The 17,559-nt window shown below is 35.5% G+C and overlaps 1 protein-coding gene across 2 annotated transcripts in view; it reads left to right on the plus strand.

The window, feature by feature from the left end:
- Positions 1-5,256, plus strand: part of si:dkey-246g23.2 (solute carrier family 66 member 2) — a 37,270-nt gene extending 32,014 nt beyond the window's left edge. Inside the window, exon 5 of one of the 2 annotated variants that reach the window (XM_052582905.1) lies at positions 5,007-5,255. In XM_052582905.1, the coding sequence (XP_052438865.1) occupies positions 5,007-5,181 (175 nt within the window). In that variant the 3' untranslated portion in view covers positions 5,182-5,255. Of the gene's footprint in view, positions 1-5,006 lie in introns of both variants that reach the window. The other variant, XM_052582906.1, reaches the window with a different exon arrangement.
- The last annotated feature ends 12,303 nt before the right edge of the window (positions 5,257-17,559 follow it).

Below are 17,559 nucleotides of genomic sequence, written 5' to 3' on the forward strand. Positions count from 1 at the left end.
GCCAATAACTACAATCTGATGAGCCAATAATAATTATTTACATGTTATGGTCGATAACCGATAAAACGTGGAGATTGCAAATCTAATCTAAGCTATTATTCACAAGTTCACATAGTTCTGCTGTTACATGCACATAGTAACCCATGTCAATATGCACTCTTTAAAGACAAATGCATTTTTAGTTATCTCTCTATAAATGAGCATTTACATAATGGCAAGAGTTATCTAAATCTTATAAACAGACAAAAAAAATGTATTAAATAACTAATATTGGCTACTACTGATAAATCAAAAAATGTGCAAAAAATTGCATCCCTGATATGGCATTGAGAATTCATGATTCATACTCCAGAAATAGAAGTATTCTGTTCTAAATATAGACATTGAGTTTCTGATACCTGAAAGAAATGTTTCACCTCAGTACATATTAGCAAGGTATGTCTGGACACTTTTCGATGTTTGAGTTGCTATCGCTTAGAGGCACACAAACATACAGAACTTTATCAGTAGACGTGTTCCCCTCACAGTTGTTGGCTGTCATGTCTGGGTTAATTAGAGAAGAAAAACCCATTGGAGTGGATCCCCACATGACCCAGGGTGAGCTGAGGTACAGTATGCTAGCATCCTGCACAGTCCCCATTGATCAGACTGAGTTAGTGATTGAATTATAAGAGGTGCTAGCAGCCACGGCTTGCCAGGACCAGTACCACAACAGAATTATTCATATTCCCTCCAGGGCAAGCACAGTGGAGGAGGGGGTGAGGAGCAAGAAAAATACAAGAAAGCAATGTGCCGGCGTTCTGGAGGGGATGAAAGAGAAAGCCATCATTTTTTCTGGTTGTCATGCCAATTTGTATGACATTAGCATTGCTCTTAATGGGTTTGTGTATACAGAAGTAGAAATATATCAAGGGAGATGTGATAATGTCCAACTCTACTGATTTAAAATGCCGCTTGAACATTCTACTTCCATCTAAAGCATGTCACAGCTGTGCTGAATGTATTTTCAGAGTATTTTGATTGGCTAAGCTTTGTTTGTAAGGCAGTGATCTGTGTGAGCTTGTTTGGTTGCCATATGGAGGATAAACATAATTTGATTTTAAGGACTTCAATGTCTCCACTTTTTCCTCATAGGTTTTTCTTTGTGTGTGTGTGGTGGAGACTGATCTGTTTTAGGAAGTGTGCAAACTCTCTTGTGTTTGAGCCGGATGGATCGATCTACATACATATTTCATATTCTTTCTGTTGAGGATGGCCTGTCTTTTCTCTCACCGACCGTTTGAATTCACCTGTCTTCAAATGTGCAAAAGTTTTGAAGAGCTTACTTTTACCTTCAGTCCTTCATACAGCTGATTTCCCTGACGGATTGTCGAGGTTTTGTTTTCGCTTGTCTTTGTCTTTCCATAGGTGAAGAGCGACTAGAAGCACGACGAGTTTCTGTTTCCCTTCAGTCCCTTTGAGGACATTTGTAGTGAGCGAGTGAGGGAGTTCTGCTGCCTCTTTCAGATGCTACTCGCTGGTCACGGTTTATCACTCCATCGATGTGAATGGAGCAGAGAGAAACTCGAGAAACAAAGGTAGATGCCGGTGTGTCGATACATCTGTCTGGAGCAGATCTTCAGAATGTTGCCCCTTCTTAGAGGTGTCTGCCAGATTTGTCAAAACTGAAATCTCTTCAAAGGCCCGGTAGACTTGTCTTCTTGTCGTATATGTCTGGTGTCTCTAGCCTTTTAACTATCGACATGAAGTCTGCTTCACCAGACCAACAGACCCAGTTATACAAGAATCAGTTGTACCATTCTATCTATTGTTATAACTACCATTCTGTTTGTCTGCTGGTCTATCGTTCTTTCTATCATTTTATGTCATTGCAACTATCATTCTATCAGCTATCTGTCTGTCGGTCGGTCTGTCGTTACATCTGTACGTAACCATTTTAAAGTTCTTAAAAGTTTAATGTTTTGTGTTTGTCTATTTCTCTCTATTTTTGTCATTCTATATTTTCAAAGGTTTTCGGTTGTTCCATCATTCCATTATTCTATCTATTGTTCTATCACTCTATCATGCTATCTGTTTGTGTCTCTATCATTCTATAAATTCTATATAATCTTCCATTCTAGCTGTTCTTTTATCTGGCATTATATAATTTCACTTATAGTTCTTTCTAGAGATTTATCACTCTGCTGTCCTTTATATCATTCTATCATTCTTCCTATATCATTCTATCATTCTTCCTATTATTCTATTATTGTCCATCACTTTTTGTTCTATCAGTAGTTATAATATTCTTTTAATAATTTTCATTTTATAAAAATAATAATACATATTGTCTATGGTTCTATTGTTCATACAGTTCATCACCCATCACCCTCTTCTAACACTCTCTCTTTTCCCTTATTCTGTCTGTTCTTAACTTTTTATCCGTCTGTTTATGATGTTAACATTCTGTCTACCACTCTATCATTCCTTCTGTTTATTGATCGGTCTTTTTTTTCATTTTGGCTACTATAATCCTTTCTTTCTCTTTCTTTCTTTTTCTTTCTTCCTTTCTTTCTTTCTTGTGTCAGGTTGAAGAGGATCAATTGAAGGCTTGTCAGGGTTGAGTGCAGGGCTGTTCAGTGTGGACTGGGAGTGCTGTAACGGTGGACTCAGTTCTCCTAATCAATGCAATAATCACTTCTAGCTCTCTCACAGGCCCTGAAGCACTGCTCGCTGTTTGCTGAGCATTTCTTTCATCTGCTGTCAATCGGCATAGGGCTCGAAGGGGTAGGGGAGGAGGGAAAAAGATAGTGGTTTGTTTTAGTGAGCGAGAAAGGGCGTGTTTGTTTGAATGAATGTTTGGGAACAATTGAAAGAGTTTGTGTTCTCTGGGCGGAAGATGGAGAACCATTAAGTGGTTTTTAGTGTGGAGTCACTGTTATCATTGCTCTTGTACAGATGACCCACCCCCCTTTAATTACCTCATTAATGTTTCATGCCCATTAATGATGTTTGAAGATGGTCTCTAGAGTAGACTAATGCAAAAGACGAATGAAGGAGGAGAGGAATGAACGGGTGTAACTTTGAGATCAGACATAGAGGACACATTCCTCTCAAAGCACGAGAAAAAAAAGATGTTTAAATGGAGATTTCTGGCTCTGAAACATTTCCATTTTATTAAAAGTTTTTCAAATGGGAAGTATAACTTTCAGGATCCTTTTCAGTTCATTGTTATACCTCATTCACCTTTCATTTTTTTTTTAGGTTGCTTGGAGTACCACTATCAGCATTTTGTGGACAAAGTGCTCCAGGACTATGAAGATAAAGTGCCTAATCTATTTGATTTAGTAGGGCAGCGTCCATAACAGGACATTTTAGCACTGTAAAGTATCTGAGAGCCAGATAAATGATATTTCACGCTGCTGTTAGCGAATATCGCATCTCCTGCCGGCAGATGTTCCTACATCCTCATTCGCAATCTTCCTGTGACACCAAAAAAGTGCACAGGCAGTGATAAGGAAGAACGTAATGCACAATAATCAATGTCATGTTGAGATGGGTGGGTTTGCAACATCAAGTAGACAGCTAGCAAGAATGGACCATTTCATTACAGTAGATGTCTGCTTCTGCTGCCCCACGTTGTGTGAAAGACTCATTTTGTCTTGTCGGGCAATTGCCATGAGCACAAAAAGTCCAATGCTCATTCCTCTCTGTCTGTGACAGCTGATGTATAGTCTGTACTCATCTTTAGACCACCATTTCCCCTCTTTACAATTGAATGAAATGAATGAACTCATTCAGCATAAATACTGCTGAGAATGCAGTGTTCTATCCTTTGCTGCTTCTTTGAAGTTTATACTGCTAATTTTTTTTTAAAGAACTAGAACTAGAGAACTACATGTACAAAATATTGTGCTTTGGTGATCCCCCAAGCATCCTGAAGATGGCTCTGTCCATGCCCCAAGATGCACAAGGTCAAATTGACATTTAAATGCAAATTATCTGCATATAATGCATAAATGGATCTGTTTATAGCTTCAGTGAGCCATAATACTGTAAGAATAGTTCTCCCAAAAATGAAAATTAGCCCATGATTTACTCATTCTCAAGCATCGTAGGTGTATATAACTTGATTCCTTCAGACAAATACAATTGGAGTCATATTAAAAATGTCCTGGCTCCTTCAAGCTTTATAACGGCATTGAATGGGGGTCGAAATTTTAAAGCCCGAAAAAGTGCATCCATCCAGCATAAAATGAAGAGAGAGTGGCGTTCCAATGGATGCCCATTTTTTTTGTGCTTCGAGCAAACAACAATATTTTCAGATCTGTTAGGTGTTTTAATAATTTTGGCTACCACTGTAAGCCAAAGTTTTTTGGCTTTGAAGGAAGAAAAGTCATATACACCTAGGATTGCTTGTGGTGAGTAAATCATGGGGTAATTTTCATTTTTGAGTGAACTATCCCTTTAAGTTTGATAATTGGAGCCTACCCATTTCCTCACCCTTTCACAATGTTTTTATTTCTTGATTTATATATATATATATATATATATATATATATATATATATATATATATATATATATAATTGCATCTTCCTCTAAATTCAATTAAGTGTGGCTGAAAGCTGCTCCCCACTGCACTCAGTTACACAAGAATTCAGAGACTTGTAAACGTGTGAGATATACAGATGTATGACTTTATCAAGTGGGAGGACAGGATATTGTATAATACATTAGTCTGATGTATTGGTGACGCCTTTAAAAGGTTTTGAATAGGGTGCATTTATCAGAGCTTTATAGCTGAGTGGGATCTTTCCAACTGCTGAGAGTTGGTATATGTACTATATATATATATATATATATATATATATATATATATATATATATATATATATATATATATATATATATATATATATATATATATATATATATATATATATATATATATATATATATATATATATATATATATATTTCTGAATGTTTCAATATAATGTTCTATTTTTCTGTTTTTTTTTCCAGCGTAAAGATGGTGCTTTTATGGACTGCTGGTGACATCTTTAAGACCATGTATTTCGTGATCAATGAAAGCCCCACCCAGTTTGTGGTCTGTGGTGCAGTACAGATCTTAATTGACATTGCCATTCTGCTCCAGGTGGGCTACTACAGCCAGGACACCAGAATCAAACTGGGCTGAGGTCACTACAATAAAGATGGTGATCAACACTCCTAAATAAGGATAAACTATATGCTTTTACGTTTACCAAAAAAAAAAAAATATATATATATATATATATATATATATATATATATATATATATATATATATATATATATATACACACACACACACACACACACACACAGACACAGTGGGGTTCAAAAGTCTAATTGTCAAATTTGACAAAAGTCAAATTGCTGGTGAAAAAAGTTATATTTTGCTTTTCTCTCATTTCATATAACTTAAATTTAATGTTTATATTTAATATACTTAATTATTATTTTGTCTAAGGTTTTTATTAGAAAGTGCCTTATTTGCATGACAATTTGAGTGAAAGGTTACATTCAAAATGTTAATTTATTTGGAGAGAAAAAAAAACAATTAGTTTGATTAGTTGCAAAACTACTTTGTTTTCTTTCTTTTCTTTTTTTTCCTTTTTTAAAATTTCTATAAGTCTTTCATTCAAAGAAGAGTGAACAGTCCTTATATGCACATCCTTATACCTAAGATTATACCCTTATACTTTTTTTTTCTACTCCAGCCAACAGATTAATTGACAAATTAATGTCCCTTCACTTTGTTATTTTTAGATTTTTTATTTTTACTAGCTTTTGAGAGAGCCAATATGCTTGTAATGTACTTTAAGTACTGGGAAATGCATGTGCCAAATGTATCTGCTACAACCTTGGTTTCAAACTGCTAGCTCATTTTTTAAACTATTTTGAGTTCCTTTCATTTTAAAGCAATTGAATCATTGTTACTTCTATAGTTGCACACAAAAATCCATATTTTAAGCAGGAGATTAATGTTATACTTTTAAATCTAAGCCTTTGAGTCAAAAGTAGTTGCTGATGAATGATTTCCTAACTTTAATTACCAAACCATATCAGTGGAAATGCATGAGGCTATGCCATAAATATATAATGCCATAAATATATAATGCACAACTGATTTATCATGTACGATTGCAATGCAAATGAAAAAAAAGACAGATTTGTTCTGTTTAATTATCAAAGATCAATTTTCCCTTTTCCCATTAATTCAGGTAATTTCAGTATTGCCAGTGTTTTGTAAAATAAGTTTTTTTTATCCTGGGTTTATGATTTAGAAAAGTGAAATGATAATGTGTAATATTCCAATAAAATAGCAGTCGCAGTTCAAAGTAACCACACAAAGCCAATGCTGGACATTTTTGAGCCATTGGGTTCATAGTCTACTATGTCCTTTAAGGATGACAATGAATACCTCAACCAGTCATATATATTGTCCATGTTTATCCATGCATGTCACACCAAGATGAAGGGCAGCCTGCCCACAAATATTGACATTTGGATTGTTTTTATATCTAAGTTGATGACTGGTGAGAAAAATGCAGTCACCTCAACTCAGATGCTTCTGCGGTTGATCAGATATGAGGAGACCTCATCATGAAACAGTTCCACTCTATTAAGTTACAATTCACACCAGCACTGAGTTATGTGCTATTTATCACTGCAAAGAAAAGGTCACTATAACTTTAAATCCCACTATAGCGCCCGCCAGGCTGCTCAGGGAGGGCTACAGATGTGGCCTTAAAAAAGCACTTTCAGATTCCATCTCAGTATTGGCTGTCTTTCTACCTCCCTGCCCATGTTTAACCGAAGGGGTTTCAACATGCCCATGGACTGTTTGAGCCCGTTGGCTCCTTTAGCATTAGTTGATCGTCAGAGTTTAGCCGTTGGTTATTACAGATGCTCACAAAGCCTCAGCTGTTTGCTTCTTGCATGGGCAGCTTTATTGGCTTTAGCTCTCATTGTGCTAAGACTTTGTGTGTGGGAAATATTTGTTCTGTTGTGCTGTTAACCGACATATCAACATATCTGACCCCAGCTAAGGTCAAAACCACCAACACTTTTAGTCACAGGATGACAATGCGAGAGCCCACTCTCTTCCAAATAAAAGACATTGCATTAATCCTGTCCTATGCAATACATATGTTTGAATATCTAATGGAAAAATCAGTTTTTGTACATTAAGTTAATATTGTTTAATTTTTTTTTTTTTTTTTTGGTTTATAAGATTTTTTTTTTTTTTAGCACAAATCAGCATATTGGAATGATTTCTGATCATGTGACACTGAATACTGGAATAATATTATTTATCCTTCCATCCTCAAATTTTTTTAATGGTTGTGTCCATGATTTTTTTGTCCTGACTCACACCAAAACACTCCTTAAAAGGAAAGGTTTATTGATCAGAGGTTGTACTTTCATAACTCAGGAGACATTTTGGGAGTAGTATCTGTTAAGGTTATCACTTTTTCATTTCAATTTTTTTAGGAACCGTAAAAACAAAGAAACCACCTATAGGGCACCAATCCAGTCTGTGCTGAAATGCTACTGTCAATTAAACTATTATGGGAGGGGCCTCTTTTTTTTTTTTTTTACGTCAACCAGACAGGCATTTGAGATCGTCTCGATTTGATAAAGGGGAAATTACTTAACAAGGTTAAATAAAAAATACACTGAGTGGATTTTTATCATAGGGTGGTTGTGTGCTGTACACACACTGCTAACACACATTTCAGTTCAAACAACTTGTAAAAGTGCATGTACTGTAGCATCTGATTACCTCTTTACAACCTCACTTTCAAAAAAAAAAAAAAGTTAAATCCAAAGACTTTCTTTTTTTTTCTTTAATAATCATGGATATGTTTCTATTGTGTCTTTTTAGGTTTCCATTTTTCAGTGTTTTGTTAGTTGCACATGACTGCTACAGTAAATAGCTTTGCCAAGCTTCGTAATTCTCTCATCATCAGTGAGGAAATCGCACTGATGAGCAAGATAACGCTCTATTATGTGTTTAATGTTGTGTGATAATGATCATTTAATGTTGCCTTAATGGTCTAAACATTTTTGTCATTCAGGTCAAAAAGGTGCCTTTAAAAGTGACATAACAAACAATCTCAACTTGTCATTATTTATAAAGCATTGTGAACATTATTACTTTTAAGGATGTTATGGCATTTTGTATGGTATATATATATATATGTATAATGTGGACACATTAAATGACTGGGATGTTACTGTATAAACAAATCCATGTAAAAAACACATAAAATATGATATCCTAACAATACTTTGTACTTTTGTCCTTACTTTATTTTTTCCTCATATACTGTTTTCTTGTCAGCATGTAATGAAAGAATATCTGTATTGCTTGTTGAATGTTCTTTTTTTGTTTTTTTCTGAATTTTTTATCTTTGCAGAGCTCCAGCTATGTACTTGATTTAATAACATCTGATGCATGATTGCACATTTAAAATTAAATGTAAATTGCTTGTGTGACCAGTGTAGTGGGGTGTAAAATTGAAAAACCAAATTCCGTCGTTTCCAATTTCTGTACTGAGCACGTGTGACAGAAGACCGGGAATGACCATTACTGATAATAAAGACAACTTCAAATGACCAGAAAGGGTTCATACTGTACTCTGTCCCACAGTCCTGAACTTGACAGTACTGCACTTTATAAGGCTGCATAATCATTTGGTGTCGGCAGTGAAAGAGACTCGGTATGAAATATTCAAGGTTGTGGGGGAGACTGGATTATAGATGAGAGACTAAGCCTGCAGAATACCTGGATCCCTCCATTAATCGAAATCCCATACATTAATGATATGGTACAGGATGTCACATTGATGACTGCGGGAATCCTGGGTGTTCTTGGTCAGAATGGGGACATTCAGGGGGGCGGTAGAGGAGCCTGACGCAGGGATAGAGAAATCATAGATCGAGTCTATACATTTTAATTTCCTTTTGTAGACATAGTCCATTACAACAATTAAAGCAAAGTGTATATATATATATATATATGTTTGTGTTCAAACTTTTGAACACGATGAAGTTTGCCAAATTTGTCTTATTTTGTTGAAATTTATTTTTTCCATTTAGTTCTGCCCTTCGTAAGCAACAGAAGATACTTGTATGTTTCCCGGTACACAAATTAAGTACAATTTACCTTGATCTTCAAATTCCAAAAGTTTTCACCCCCCAGCTCTTAATGCATCTTGTTTCCTTCTGGAGCATCATTGAATGTTTGAATCTTTTTAAATAGTTGTGTAGTTGAGTCCCTCAAATGTCCTCAGTGTGATAAGATGAATCTCAAAATCATACAGTCACTGCTTGAAAGGGTTCAAATATGCAAAGATGCTGGAAAACTGAAGAATCTGCAGGACCTTTTGAGTGAGGTTATTTTAATAATTTCAGCAATTTTTTGCAATTAGTCTTGTGGACTAAATGTTAATATCTTTTATGTACAATATCTTAATCAGGACAGTAGTAAATAAAAATAAAAAATAACATGCATTTAGTATGATCTCTCTTATTTCTTGAAAATTACTCATATTTTCACAGATTCTGCAAGGGGTGCCCAAACTTTCGAGCCCCACTGTACGTACATACATATTGTGGTCAAATGTGACCTGTGCATGTTTTTATCAAGAGATTTACCACTTTCACTGGTGTTATGTCAAGAATAATATGGGACAAACGTGTGATTGATTTCTGATATCTAATGACAAATGATTCTCACTCAACCCTCTTGATGGACATCATTTGTCATGCAGAGCGTCTCTACTACGGTTTAAAGCTGTTCTTGAAATGTCCTGATAATAGCTACCTGACGTAATATGACCCGACCCAAGTTATGGTACATTTCTCCTTTGCCTTAATATCGGTTTTCCCATTTATATACAGTTACGTGAGAGAAAAGACATTTGTGTCATCTGTGACACAATTGATGTTTGTATAAACTTTCTTTTATAAACATGTGAAATGTTGCCAAGGGGGCAGTGCTTCAGCATGATGTGTGTGTTACCTAACTATATTGCAGGTGTTATATTTCACAGGACATAAGCTACTTTGATAAGGTCAGCATGTCAGAAAGTATGTACTGTACAATAATGTAATGCTTTTAATGTTCTTAAAGCGTGGAGTGTGTGTCTAGATTGAGCTGGCGGTGCTGATGTATTATGGATGCTTTATGAAGTATGTGGGCAGAGGGTTTTTCCTAATTGCACACTATCAGCTAATGGGGTCAAATTGTTATGCTGTACTTTAGCTCTTCACTTGAGATACCATTACAGATATCATTACACATGTATGTATGTGACATGCGCCGTAGCTCTGTAGGATGTTGGCTCAGACGGTCAGCTAATTGATAATCAATTGTCAGGGAATTTAAGCACAGTTTGAAGATAAGGAATGCTATTGAGTCTAATCAGCCTTGATGAGCTAAACAAATGTGGAGCACTTTCACAAAAACAATTATGATTTTAATGATTTTATATTAGAATAAGATAAATTAAATCTTTTAATTAAATTTATGCATTTAGCAGACGCTTTTATCCAAAGCGACTTGCATTGAATTCAGTCTACAACAACTTTTCCTAACATGTGTTCCCTGGGATTCAAACTCCTAACTTTGTGCTTGCTAACGCAATGCTCTACCACTTGAGCTACAGGAACACAAATAAATTAAATAAAAAAGATAAAGAATGAACTTTTTTGTGGCTTTTTGATAAGGGTTGCAAAATATTCATTACATTTTATATACATTTCTCTCTAGCATCACTCCATTTTTCATCCGTCTAACATGTAAATAATGTAAGGAGCATCATTAGTGCTGACTGATCTGTTGTCTGTCTTCCTGTGTGTGAACAAAGACTTGAACAGACATTGGGGGTGCTGCTTCACTCTATGATGGAGTGGCTCTGTGATCCTATTTGTTTTAAGCGGTCATAAACGCCTCTTTCAGTCTACCCAGGCTAAATTATTCAATCTGTTAGTGTGATGAGAAGGTCTCATGCACCAGAAGAGGTTGAAATATCTTGCTTTTCGCTAAGCTACACCTGGCTGTCTGCTGCACCATTCAGCTCAACCGCAGAGAAATGTTGTTTTATTTATTTATTTTCATTTTTGTTAACACCGCATCATACCTTTGTTCACAGGATTTGAAAAAAAGGTGTACCTTAAGTTTAAAATAAATAAAATAAATTAGGGATCTGAGGTTGCCAGAAATTCACTATTCACAAGAAAATATAGTGGCAGCATTTTCAGATGTTATAGGATGGAATTTTTATATCTGATTTTTTTTTACTTTTGAATGAATTTCATAGCCATGTATTTTAAGTTATATCTTTCTTAATTAATAATAATATAGTTATTATAAAATATTAGTTATTTTACGCTTCCAGTCAAAAGTTTGGAATCATTAAGAATATTTTTAACAGAGGTGATTAAAAAAAAATGCTGATCAATAAATATTTCTTATTATATTATGTTGAAATCAGTTTTTGCTGCTTAATTTTTCTGTGGAAACATGATGTTTATTCTTTACAGAATTTATGGATATAAAGTTCAAAAGAACAGCATTTATTTGAAATATAAATATTTCTAAACATTATTGATCCCTTTGATGTCACTTTTGATAAATTTAACACATCCTTCCTGAATATGTATATGTATAAATATCATTTTATTGAAGTTAAATTATTTTCTGAGCCATGTACTACTTTAAGTTATTTTTATTATTAATTCAAATGATATTGTAAAAATGTAATTTTTGAAAAATATTTTTATTTTACACTACTAGTCAAACGTTTGGAATCAAAATAATGCTTTGACAAAAGTGATCAAAAGAAAAACAGTAAAAATAGTGTTCACATTTTTTTTTTACTTTTTTCTGAATTTTATGCACAGAACGTTCAAAATAACAGCATTTATTTGAAATATAAATAATTGAAACATTAATGTCATTTTTGATCAATTTAATGCATCCTTTCTGAATGTGTATATATAAATATAATTTCATTGACATTTTAAATGTAAATTGTACTTTTCCTTATAATATTAATCATTTTGACTATTGACAATGTAAATGTATTGACCCATTGAATTAAATATTCGGTATATTTTATATATTTTACGATAACTTAGGGTTTTGTGAACTTTTTCCTTTCTTTTTCTGTTAAAATTGCTAACATTTTTTATAGTGCTTTAGCCATGCTATTTATTATTTTTGCTTCCCTCTGGATTTCTCTTTCTTTCATTCTTTCTTTCTGTGTAAGGTCAGGCTGTCAGCTCACACAGTCTTGCAGACAAACCGCAGCACCAGCAAACTGACTCGGTCACTGCGGCTGATACTGTGCACTGCTGCTGCTGTTCCAAACATTAGCAGAACGGCTGCACTCACAGACTTCCCTGAATGACTTCCTCTGAATGCCCCCAGGCTCCTTTACTCGAGCAATTAGCCCTCAATCTGATTGAGGGCAGTCTCCATCTCAGCCGGAATCACTGGGCTACACCATATTTAAATCAATATCAGTTTCTCTCCCACCAATTACAACTTTTTTCTCATTACTGGTGATTCAAATGAAACAATCACTAATCGGGCCGTTTGGCAGTGGAGCTATTTTCTGCTCAAAGTTATTATGAGCCATGTTAAATTACGATGTAAAGTTTATGGTGCGCACAAACTTTCTCTTATGTTCCTTCATTTAATAACGGAGAATATCAATTTAGGTTTTTAGCATAATAAATGAGGCATATATTACTATGACTGATATAGATCATAACTGTCATTGTCTTCTCATGCATGCTATAGGCACACCAGAGCAAATGTTCAGCTGGGGAATTGCAAAAGTCATGAAAAATCTTTGGAAATGAAGTGTAGCTACAGCACAAAGGCATCTGTGAGAGATTATGACAGAGGAATATCACTTTTGTTTATGGCCACACCCCTCCCCTTGCTTTTAAAGGGACAGTTCGCTCAAAATGGAAGGTTCTGTCATCATTCATCCTCAAGATAGATATTTTGCAGAATTTCTATACTTCTCTTTCTGTGCTTTAATCGAAACTAAAGTATCGACCATAATTTATTTATTTTCTTTATATATTATATTATATGTCTATTTTTATAGATGTTGGTAATACTTTTAGCTAAAATATTTTTCGGGTAAGCGCAACCTCTCTTAACCTGCCGTGAAGAGAGCAGAGGAGACAGTAGGAGTCACACTGACATGGTGTTTCCCAGCTCAGAAATGGCCTGTGTGTCTCCGTGTCCTCCCTCACATCACAGAAAATTAGATTTCAGGAACAGAACCAAGCACTCTATTTCCAAACGGCTCCCAGGCAGGCTTATAAAAAGACATGAACGAGTGCAGGGATTTTATTACAGCAATGATATTTCAGTCCAATCAGAGAAGTTGCCAGTGATAACAGTTTCTTGCACCGCTGCAGTAAATAGAGTGTGAAATTAAGATGTAATTAGTCAAGCATGTGAATAATGACTAACCTGTCTGCTATTTATCCATCCATTCTCATTCTATTGTTCTTTCTGTCCATATGTTATCCATCCATCTATCCATCTATCTATCTATCTATCTATCTGTCTGTCTGTCTGTCTGTCTGTCTGTCTATTGTTCTATCTGTCTTTCCGTCCATTCGTTCCTCCATATCTATCTATCTGTCTGTCTGTCTGTCTGTCTGTCTGTCTGTCTGTGTCTGTCATTCTATCCGTCTGTCTGTCTGTCATTCTGTCTGTCTGTCTGTCTGTCTGTCTGTCTGTGTCTGTCATTCTATCCGTCTGTCTGTCTGTCTGTGTCTGTCATTCTATCTGTCTGTCTGTCTGTTTGTCTATCATCCCGTCTGTATATGTCTGTCTGTATATGTATCTATCTATCTATCTATCTGTTTATCTGTCTGACTGTCGGTTTGTTCGTCTGTCCATTTTTTTGTTACAAACTACAATTATATGAACTTATTTGTTATTATATCTACTTCCTTAAATTTATTAGAATTGGACTGCAGCCACACATTTATTGTTCTGACATTGTGTGTATCCTCTCCATGTGAATGTGAATGTTATAGCATCAATCCAGTGTCCTTGAAGCCCCTTGCATTTGCCTGCATTGACAATGTGCTCATGCTATAGCCACAGCCTCTGGGAAACACAAATATATTTAGCTCTGAGGCTAATCATTATTTCTATCCACACTTGCTGAGCTGTATCTCCTTCTATCAATCACTGCTCCCATCTCTTTCACCTCTACCATGCCTATTCCTTATGCCCCCTCATTTCAAATCATCTCTTTGGTGAATAGCTGCCTGAATGTGTCCTTGCCATACATCGCTATACATGGTGTATATACCCCAGGGTAGACCCCATTGTTAGGCATGACTCTCATTCCATGGCAAGGGATGTCAAGGGCATCCTGGTCTATTTCATGGCCTCCCCCCTGGTGATTATTATTGCCCATCCCCTGGCCAGTTATCCCACACAGACTAATTAAACAGGGTCAAAACTATTACAGAACGTAGTATGGGACCCTCCTTGCCACTGCTGAAGGTGACCATGAGCACCTCATGGTGCAGGTAGAGTTTGATGCTAGTAAGCATTTCAGATAAAAAGTTACTAAATTTATATTCTTTTTCTAAAATGATATCGTTTATATAGCTCTGCTTGTTCCTGTATATTTAATAATTTATTTATATCTTATGAGGTGCTTTATCTTTTATTCTCTCTATAGCACTGATATTCACTGCTTATCATGTTACCGTCTCAAATAGAAATGGGTTCACATTACATGGTATAGAATTCATCACTTTAGTTTCAGTAGGGTTCTTGTGCAACCTCAAACTTCAGGCAAGCTTTGGTGATCTCCAAAATAAAGCATATCCATCATTAAAGGGTCAATGCTAAAAATAACATTATTTTGTGTATTTGGATTAATGCAATTTGTTAACGCGTTTTTAAGGTAAAAAAAAAAAAAAAAAAAAAGTTTTTTCACATACCGTACATTATTGTTGCTCCTCTCTGCCAAGCCTTTCTGAAACGCATACATTTTTACAAAGCTCATCATTTTGAAAAGTGCAGTCTGCTCTGATTGGCTAAAGCTATCCAGTGCATTGTGACTGGAAATGAAATCAAGCATGTGACAGAAATGTTACACCCTTACCATATTTGGAAAAACACAGCATACCCACAATATGGCAGCAGCAACAATACAACAGCGAGAATAAATGTTACGGCCTCTTTCTTTGCGTAACATTTGGGCGGTGTTATTCAAATTTTCCAACAAAGTGACAGACATGTGGGGGCATGTTTAAATGAGGTGTTTAAGGAAGGTGTGACAAGTCTGAACTTTTTTAAAGAATATCTCTTTGGGTTTGAGACTTCAGTCTTTGCAACAAAAATCTTGCCAAGATCAAATGGAAATTTAACCCCTTTTGTCCTGTTTTGAAACAGTTTTCAGAGGACTTACATTTGGTCATCAACAGATCACCTTCTGAAAAATTCACAGACTTGATGCTACATCTAGTTCACTCAGTGGACCTGGCTTGCAAAGTGTTTTTTAGGTTCAGTCTTCTGCTTTTGGTGACATTATATGAAATCTTTAGTTGTTTGTTCCCTCTTGCTGCTGCTTCTTTTGTCTTTCTCCCTCCCCTTTTTATTTTAAATAATGAATGTCCTGCGTAAGAGTATCTGAGCTTGGGAAAGACTGAGATCATTGAAAAGGATCCTGAGTATTGTGGGTTAAGTTTCCGTGCAGTTTTAAGCACTGGTCAGGTCGGCAGACGAAAAGTAGAACATTTTGGGAGAGAGAAAGCATTTAGATGTCACCCCACTCTGTAATATTGTGCTGAGATATGCAAAAGCCTCATGTACAATATGCTCACCAAAGCTCTATTTATTTGATCAAAAATACAGTAAAAACAGTAGTGTTGTCAAATAATACTAACATTTAAAATGTAAAAAATTCAATTTTAATACATCGTAATGTATTCCTGTGACAAAAAGCCAAATTTTCAGCAGCTCTTACTCAGTGTCTTTTTTAATGCATCTTTGCTCAATAAAATATATATGTATATGTATATGCTTTACATTATATACTGTTTGTACCTTTGTCTATCTGTCATTTCTCTCTTCCTCCCTCATAGACAGTGTGATGGCACCACAGTGGGTTTTATTGCCCCTGGTTTTATTGGGTTTTATTTTAAAAACTGTTCTGTCAGGAAGTTACAGAGTTATTTAGTACTTTGTAATGATGGAGAGAACAGTGCCCTCAGCAATAGCAAACTTTTTTTTATAAATGCTCAGAGATGATCATAAAAAACTAGGAGCATTCTCCTCGCTTCCTGAAATTGATCACAGGATGGGCGGCTTCTGTGTAAGCACCTCTCTTTTCCACTTCCTCTCACCTGTCCCTGACCCTCTTCACAGTGCAGCGCGAACACTGAAAACGCATTAAACAAACCCAGTGATTTATCACAGGCTGACCTATGGTGACACTCAGGCTCTCCCACACCTAAGGGTAGATTGATGGGACCAACAACATAAAGCCTTTGAAGTTGTGACCTTTCAAAGTCCCATCTCTGATTTTTCCTCTTTCTTTGTTTTTATTAGCAGTGGGATGTGAGAAAGCATTTGTACCCTCCATTCTGCACCTGAACAGTGCTGCGGTCGTTGTCGGTGACTGCTGAAAGATCAAGTCAGTCCAACAGGTGGTCACTTAACCAAAGTAAATGTATATTCTATATACTCCTACATGTATTGCATTCCATTTTGAACATTCAGAAATGTGATGTGTGTTTGTAAATAAGGTATAATATTCAGTCAGACAGTCATTATCACAAAATAAGCTTCAATAGGGTCTGGTATCATCCTCAAAGGATCTATTTTGTTGTATGAATGTACATTTTATGGATTATTCCTTGGCCACTTATAAAATAATAAATGCACATGAATTATTGATTTAAGCTGAAATCACACTATTGTTTGAGAGGAAAGAAGCTATGGATTAAGATGAAGTCAGAAGATTTTACAAATACTTATATTTGTGCAAAACAATATAGAGGTCGTTATGACTGCTGAAACCAGTCTCATGTAATAAAGATTATAGAGTTGTTCTATCATTATTATTTAAACAGCACTACATAGAGGTGTAAAGGAATATAGAGTATAAACAACTGTTTTCATAAACCGTGTTTCTTTGTATTTGTTGGTTTGTTTTGTGAATACCAACGAAGGGATTAATATGAGACCAAAAGGAAGAAAAGAAGAAAATGAGCTTTTGAAATGGAAGATCTCATTAAAGCCCCCCATCTTTCTCTCTTTGTTTACTGTTTGACAGCTGGATATAACGTGGTTTCTGACCATCCATACGTGTCTTTGTTTACACCCTTTACATCTGCAGGCAAATCTACTCTTCTCACCATATGTGTTGCTCTCATTTCTGTCCACTATACATTATGTCTCCCTGCTGTGACGTCAAAGTGGACCATCTTTACATTTGATATTGGTAATTATGTTGGGAGT

This window comes from Carassius gibelio, chromosome B18 (genome assembly GCF_023724105.1).
Source record: "Carassius gibelio isolate Cgi1373 ecotype wild population from Czech Republic chromosome B18, carGib1.2-hapl.c, whole genome shotgun sequence".
Taxonomy (NCBI): Eukaryota; Metazoa; Chordata; class Actinopteri; order Cypriniformes; family Cyprinidae; genus Carassius; species Carassius gibelio.